The sequence below is a fragment of the Chenopodium quinoa genome, unplaced genomic scaffold (assembly GCF_001683475.1).
Source record: "Chenopodium quinoa cultivar QQ74 unplaced genomic scaffold, ASM168347v1, whole genome shotgun sequence".
Taxonomy (NCBI): Eukaryota; Viridiplantae; Streptophyta; class Magnoliopsida; order Caryophyllales; family Amaranthaceae; genus Chenopodium; species Chenopodium quinoa.
This window is the reverse complement of record NW_018743792.1, coordinates 1497318-1505863: the sequence shown is the minus strand read 5'-3', so window position 1 is coordinate 1505863 and position 8546 is coordinate 1497318. Positions and strand designations below refer to the sequence as shown.

Below are 8546 nucleotides of genomic sequence, written 5' to 3'. Positions count from 1 at the left end.
AAAAATTCACAGCAATAATCCTAACTATGACCCCTCTTCCAATATTAATCCCAACTATAATTTATTCAAGTATAATCCAAATTTTAGCATGTATCTTCTCAAAATGATCTAATTACCGATTGAAACCTTTTGAGCAGATTATCATGCTGCGTGGCAAGTCATGATTAGTGTGATTATTTATTTTTTAATTCATTGCCTCTCTCTTTTCTTCATCTGCCAGCAACCATGCACCCTCTTACTCTCGCCATCAATATTCTCAAACCATTACAGCACCACCATGGTTATTTCCCACCACCACCTCCTTTAGTCTTTTCCAACTCTGGCCAATCTTAGCCTGCTTTTCATCAAAACATCAACACATTCCCAATAATTTTCAAGTTTTGTTTTGATCACTTTTCAAATATTTTTGCGATTTCGGTTTTTTTTTTCCCCGCATAAGGGGTTCTTTTAATTAACTTACCCATTTAATTTCACTATTATTCTATTTAATTCCTTTATTTAGTTTTGGATCAAATAAAATATATAAGCTGTTTGGGCCTAGTCCATTGTCCTAAGCCCAATGACTTTAAATGACAAAAGTACCCCTCTATGATCTAGCCCATCATTAATCATTACAAAGTATAGATTTGCTCTTAATCTGTCCTCTCAAGTACAGGTTTGTCACCTGAAAAGTACATCTATAAATAGCTTATCTTTCATTAATGATGGGGACTTTTCTGATTCTCTCTCCTTCTCTCTCTACTTTCCCTCTCTAAATACACTCTCTCTAGAAAGTACACTCGCTGACTTAAGCATCGGAGGGGCCTTTCCGAGTCACACCTCCGAGGCAGCTAATCTTCTCTGTTTTGCAGGCGGAGCTCCCAAGACATACCTTTGCTAGGTGGAGCCGAAGGACATTTAGACAATACTTAGACTTAATATCTAGGACATTTGATACCATACGCTAGCACTCCGAAGAGTACTCAGAAACATAAGCCGTACACTATCAATGACAATGTGACTGTTGTAAGAGAGTCCAATTAGTCGGGAAATAAGGTGGGAATTTTGCAGAAGTTTGTGGAAGAAGTGCATGCCGGTGGTCAACGTTGCTTCAGTATTTTTGATGACTTGATGTTGCTAGTGAAATGGTTGGTTGCCTCTCAAAGTTGATGCTCTTGAGAAATTAGAAAAGGTGGAATTAAAGTTTAAATGTTGAAATTACAGCAGACATGGTGGATATGGTGATTTGTTTGGTTTGGTAGGGCTGTATTAGAGGAGTGATGGTGGGAATTATTTGTTACTAGAGAGAATGACCCATCCCTCGAGAATGTTCCTACTCTTGATGAAACTTTGCTGGATAAGGGAGTGATCTTCTTGTGGGTAGGGACGCCTCTTATGCTACTGACAATGTGCACAAGTCATTTTTGTCATCTTTGGAGGAAGCTCAGCATAGTGTGGTGGAAGGAAGTAAGAGCATGCACATCGGTGAGGAGCAACCCTCCTCATAACTCTCTCTCTCCTCTTGTGAGCTAGCTTACCATTGCAATGGGTGACTCATTACATACTCTCACTAAGAGGTAGCAACCTCTGAAGCGTGACTGACATTTGCTGTGAGTTGTCGACTTCTTTAACAAAGGAGTCTGATTTTTTTTTGAAGTCCAATTATCACATGACACTTGTCATGAATATGAGAAGTTGTATTGCTATTTTCTTGAGATGCTGTAGAATGCAACGACTCTTTATATCTTTTACACTCAATATTGCAATTATTGCTCTAACGGTAATTTTTCAATTCATTTTAACATATTCGAAAAATTAATTTCTCCAACGGTATACTTATAATTTTATCTATAAATAGAGCCTAATATTGATATAGTTTTTTCACCCTTAAAATTTCACCCTTCTATTTTTCATTATAAAAATATTTTGTGATTATGGATCTTAATAATCCTAATTACGAAAGTGGTTCCTCTCAAAATAATCCAAATAACTAATCTTCCAATTCTCCAAATTTCCAAAGTAATTTTCATTTTGATCCAAATAACCCTACTAATCCAAATGCTCAAAGAATGTTATTTTATAACATTCCTAACCAACCAATGCATCCAAACCAACAATTTCTACAACAATTTCCAAATCAATTTCCAAACCAAAATTACACACAACAATTCTCAAACCAAAATTTGCAACAAATTCCCCAAAATTATCCATCTGGTTTTATGTTCCCGATGTCACAACATTATGGTGTGAACCAAATAATTCAAAATAGTCCAACAACTCCTGAGGGAGAAAGAAGCAGTAACTTAACCCCACCCGATGATCCAAGGGTTCCATAACAAGGTAATGATGATGTTGACGGTGTAGGTGATGATGATGTTATCGAAGCTCCCCACGGGAGCAACACTGTTGTCAGGGCAGAAAAATGGGGTGCAAAAGAAGATGATACGCTCGTTTCGGCTTGGGTAGAATGTTCAGTTGAAGATCCAGAGACGGCAACAGATCAAAGTTTGGCCGTAATTTGGAGGAACATACAATCCCTTTATGATCAAGCCAGAGAAGAAAATCCATCCACCATGCGCCCTAGAACTTTAAGATCTATGAAAAGTCGGTGGGCAAGAATAAATAAAGATGTGAGTACATGGGTTGGTTGCTATAGTGAAGCAAAAAAAAGGTATATGAGTGGTACCAACGCTCATGATAAAATGACCGAAACTCATGAAATATATAGAGGGACGTGTAATGGTTCACGCTTTGGTTTAATTGGTTGTTGGGAGATGTTGAGAGAGTTAGACAAATGGAAGTCAATAGCCTGGATTTACCTTCTAGTGATGGTGGCAATTCGAAAAGATCAGAACCAGATACTCCAACTGATGAAGGTCCAAAACCTCATACTCGTCGCCGTCGTCCTGACGGGGTGAAAGCATAAAAAAGAAAAGGTAAATCTATTGTCAATTCTGGAATTCAAATAGGGGGTAGTTCTGAAATTAAAAATTTAGAGTCGTTTATCGAAGCCCTATTAGAGATGAATGCGATGAAAGGTCAACACAAAGATGTTGATGAAAGGCGAATTGATGTAGCAGAACGTATGCTAGAGTATCAAAAGGAGCGAGATGCCATCAAAGCTCGAAAGAAACAAGAAGAAAAAAGGTTCAAGCTATTTAGTGTCCTTGCAAAACCAATTCTATCTGAAGAAGAAAAGGAAATATATCTAAAATTAAAGCAAGAATTTGCACATCTTCTAGGCTAGTTTAAATATCAATTAAGGTAGTCAAACTACATGTGTATTATTCTAGTTTTAATTGATGTAATGTTACTTATGTTGTTTTGACAATTTCCACTACAAGAAACAGGCTGTATAGCGACGGAATTTCCACTACGAAATATGCGTAATTTAAATGCTCTTTGTTTATTACCCAATAAATTATTTCTTGTAAATAATAATATAAAATTAGCTCCATAATGAGAAATGTTGTAAAATATGACCGACATGCAATGCTACATTGAAATGTCACATGTTGACAGAAAATCTGTAAGCAATATCAGAGAATCTCTTCTTTTGCTGTTATGTGTACCCATACATTGAATTGTTATACAAAAGAAATCTACAAACCTTATCAGAAATGTAATCTTTTTGAGTTGTTTATCCATTCAATGAATTACCAATGTAAAAAATCTGTAAACCTTATCGAAAATCATATCTCTTATACTTGTGTGCCCATATATCATAATAATTACTAGTTATTTGTTTTGAATAATTTTAGAAGTTATAAATAAGGGGGCTACACTTCATATTTCAATACATAAATATAAGTATTATTTCTACATAAAAAAAAAACCTCTCTCTTCCGCTCTACCAAAAAATATTACAAAATGAACTCTGATTCAAATTCTTCTAGTTCATCTAGTTCAGGGTTATTTGATTACATGGTGAACGACTATGTAGAGTGGCATGAATCAATTACCCAAAGGCGAAAAGAAGATGAATTTATCGAGGAAGCGATCAATATAGCTGTTGTTCCCTTTGTAACATCACCTTACCAGGTCCCCTTCACTCTTGAACCTACGTACCAAAGGTGGTATGTACCAAGAGATCGAGAATATGCTGATATTCAGTTATATAACGATTACTTTAGTCCCCAACCATTGTACCCTGATAATATGTTTCGTCAACGGTTTCGCATGCGTAAGAATGTGTTCACACGCATTGTTAATAAACTAAGCGAAAGTGATGTTTACTTTCAACAAAGGCCGAATGCCACCGGAAGACTAGGTGCATCCCCCCTCCAAAAATGCACTGCAGCAATTCGAGCATACGGTACATCTGCCGATGCAGTTGACGAGTATCTTAAAATTGCGTCAAGTACTGCAAGAGAAGGTCTTGCTCACTTTGTTGAAGGGGTCGTAGCTCAATTTGGACCAGAGTACTTGAGGAGAGCGAGTAATATGGATACTGAACGACTCCTCCGTGAAAGTTATGTTCGTGGATTTCCTGGTATGATGGGCAGCATTGATTGCATGCATTGGGAGTGGAAAAATTGTCCGCGTGCATGGAAAGGAATGTATCAAGGTAGAAGTAAAACAACAACGGTGATCTTGGAGGCTGTTTCTTCGCAAGACTTGTGGATATGGCATGCTTTTTTTGGCACTCCAGGTTCTTGTAATGATATAAATGTCCTCCAACGGTCGCCGGTGTTCTCTGATATATGTGAGGGAAAAGCTCCAGAGGTTACCTTCAATGTCAATGGAAATACATACAATATGGGTTATTATCTTACAGACGGTATCTATCCGAAATGGGCAACATTTATCCCAGCAATCAAACATCCACAAACTGGTAAGCACAAATTATTTACCAAGAACAGAGAGTTATCGAAAGGACGTTGAACGTGCCTTTGGAGTGTTACAAGCTCGATTTGCAATAATACGTCAACCAAGTCTAGCATGGTCGACCAAAATTTTATGGAAAATCGTAATGGCTTGTATTATCATGCACAATATGATTGTTGAAGATGAGCGAGATGGATATTTGCATTATGATGCAACTGAATTTATCAATGATCAACCGCAAAATTTAGCTGGATCACCAACTGGTAACAACAACCAACCATTTACCGTGAGAAGTGGACGATTGGATAGGCTCAATCTAAATGGTTATATGGAAAATAGAAATAATGTTCGTGATAGGGAGACCCATATTGCACTAAAAAATGACTTGGTTGAGCATATATGGGGACGTTTCGGCAACGAATGAAGAGATGACCAAAGTCGTTGTTAATGAACATTGTATTTTAATTTTTAATAGATGTCTTTGCTATATAAGCTATGTTATTTAAATATTATATTATTTTTGTACTTTTCATTTCAAAAATTAGAAAAAAAATTGAAACAACTTACATACACAAGTGATTATTAATATTGTTCTATTTAAAATGCTCTAATTAAAAAGAAAAAAATTAACAATGTTTAACTTTTTTAATTAATTATGTAAGTTCAAAAATTACAAATAAATAATAGAGAGTAATACATGTTTTAAAAAATAATAAATAAAACAAGAGTGAGAAAGAATAAATGATGGGGTAGTATAAAAAAATTAGGAGAGAGAATGGTGAGTAACCTCACCATTGTAGATAAATAATTAAGGTGACTTATACTAGTAGCTGAAGATAGTGGAAAGTGAGGTTGAAGATGATTTGGAAAAGAGATAAATAAATAAGGTGATTTGCATAGGTGTGAGTAACCTCACCAATGCTCATGCTCTAAGGGTGTGAAGAGTGGGGGTGTTGACATTGTCACGGGATTTTTTACTAGTACTGATGGGCCTTTTGTGTTTTCGTGTGGAGCCTCTACTGAAAAATCGTAGAGTAGGAACGTCAAACAGGTTGCATGTAATCAGGGACTTGAGTACGTAAGTATGGAGATTGATGAAACTGCTAAATTTTGCAGCTTGGTAAGCATAAATTTAAGCTTACTAATGACATTGCAGTAATAGGGAATGATATTGGGGGGCCTAAGAGAGTGAGGGGCTCCATGATGTTAATGTTGGGGTGATTTCCACTCAAGTAAGAAAGGTTGGGTGTAGCCAACTCCGCGAAGGATAATGAAAATCTTTAGTTGGAACTGCTTTGGGCTTGGCAATCCATTGTCAGTTAAGGCTCGAGATCGGCCAAACATTATTTTTGTGATGGAAACAAAAATTGGTAACTGTAGATTGGAATTAATTCATAATAGGAATGGTTACTCAAATGGTATCTGTCTAAGTAGTGAGGAGAGATCAGGTGGTTTGGGAATGCGGTGGAAGGAGATAGATGTTAATGTGTGTTCTTTCTCGGCTCACCATATTGAGGTTAATGTTTGTGATGACAATGATGTTCCGTTGTGGAAGGCAATTGGTGTGTATGGCTGGCTTAAAACTGAGAATAAACATAAAACTTGAGATTATTGAGGAATCTAAAGGCTAATAGCTCTCTTCTTACGCTATGCTTCGTAGACTTTGATGAAATCTTAGGTATGAATGAAAAGAGTGGTGGTGCTGTGAGAGGCAAACTTTTGAAGTGTGGTAGATGATTGCGTGTTTCGTGATCTTGGCTATAGGAGTAGTATATTTACTTAGCAACGAGGCACTACGGTTGAGACATTGGTGAGAGAACGCTTGGATATATATCTTGCTACGAGGGATTAGTGTTCTCATTTCCTTTACTAGGAGGCTCTTAAATTCCCACTTTGTCACTCTGACCACTCGGCAATCCTTCTCAGGTTTGGGGAAAAAAATGAGAGGGACAAGAAAGGGAAGATATTTTTCTTTGAGGTACTTTGGCTCTCGAATGAAGATTGTAGGAAGGTTGTGTCCGAATCATGGCTACTTGGTATGATCAATCCAATACACCACATAATGGCGAGATTGGCAGAAAGTCTTTCTTCTTGGGCTGCTGCAACTTTCGGTGTTATAAAAAAGAGCATAAAAAAAATGTTGTTCAGTGTTTACATGATATCCAAGGGGACCAACTTGACGCAAGACTGCTTAGACAATGTAATGCTATCTGTGATGAAATTGATGAACTTCGCAGACTTGAGGAGTCGTATTGGTACTCAAGGGCACGTGCAAATGAGCTTCGGGACGAGGACAACAATACTAAGTACGTACTTCCAACATAAAGCTAGCCAGCGTAGAATGCGCAACTCCATTATGGGTTTGTATGATGACAACAAAAATTGGAAGACTTTGAAAAAAGGGATGGAGTTGAGGTTGTTATCTTAGATTATTTTGGGAAGCTCTTCGCGTCGTACAATCCAAGTGAGTATAAGACAACTATTGAGGGTATCAAGTCTCTTTTGACAGAGGATATGGGGGCGAAGTTGGAAACATAACCTACCCAGGGGGTGGAATTCGAGCTGCTCTTTTTCCAGTGCACCCTAATAAAGCTCTGAGGCCGGATGGAATGCATACATTGGTTTTTTAGAAGTTTTGGAGCACTGTGGGAAATGATATTTTTTGGTTTTTGAAGGAGTGATGGAGGGGCGAGGTGAATCTTAATGAGGTAAATTGCACTTGTATTGTTTTAATTCCGAAATGTAATGATCCGGTTAGAATGAATGACAGAGTTTAGACCCATTAATTTGTGTAATGTGCTCAATAAAATTATTTCTATAACTCTTTCAAATAAATTGTATCGATGCTTGGATCAATTATTTCAGTAAATCAGAGTACTTTTGTCCCTAATCGCTTGATCATAAATAAGGCTCTTATTGCTTTTAAAGTTTTCCACTTAATGAAAAGAAGGGAGGGGCGGAATGGTGTTTGTTAGGGTAAAAAATACCCTAACACGTGGTCCAATCCCATAGTGACACGTGGCCCAATTAAAGGGAGAAACGTGTCACTATAGGAAGATGACACGTAGCAACCCTAAGAGCACCTTAATGAGATAAAGACCTCCTTACATCAGGATGCCCAAATCCCAAGAAAGTCGTAAAACGGCGCCCCCAAAGGACACGTATCCTTATTTGATTACGCCGCCAATCAGAGCCCAGCGTTTTAGGGCACTAGCTCTAATGTGGCACACTTTCCCGCCCTTATAAATACCCCAATCATTTATGATGGGAGTGGGGATTAAGACATCATTCAAGAGCATTGAAACAACTTCTCTCTACTTTCTCTCTCTACATTACTTCGTTTTCCTGTCACTAACTTGATTGTCGGAGGCGAATATTCCGTCAATCGGAATATTCGTTTTTTTGCAGGTGTCCGAGTCAATCCGGTCGTGTTCAAGACTTGTATCCCGAGGGATTCCAAAAAAAACCCTGAAACATTTGGTGCCATATGTCGGGATACACGTTTGAAATGGCTAAAGATGGTCAGACACTTGGTCCTGGTGAGGACGGGAATGTAAAGAATATAATCGCCACAATCAACTTTAGCGATCCTTTTACCGCTTCATTCCATGAGGCGGAGGATCCCCCGGTCATAGCTGCTTTCTTGAAGGCCTTCTTCTTCTTCTAGACAGCTGTGAGTAAGATCCCCTCTTCTTCTAGACAGCTGTCCATAAGAGAAGGCGAGGGTGTCCGAAAGAAAC

At 37.9% G+C, this 8546-nt stretch overlaps 1 protein-coding gene across 1 annotated transcript; it reads left to right on the top strand.

Annotated features, from left to right (window-relative positions):
* The first annotated feature begins 3849 nt into the window (after positions 1-3849).
* Positions 3850-4863, top strand: LOC110685260. Its single transcript, XM_021861758.1, has one exon. The coding sequence runs from the start codon at positions 3850-3852 to the stop codon at positions 4861-4863; it is 1014 nt and encodes a 337-aa protein (XP_021717450.1).
* The last annotated feature ends 3683 nt before the right edge of the window (positions 4864-8546 follow it).

Bases quoted from the DNA above. Each gene is read 5' to 3' on its own strand.
- LOC110685260 (XM_021861758.1), top strand. From the start codon at position 3,850: ATGAACTCTGATTCAAATTCTTCTAGTTCATCTAGTTCAGGGTTATTT.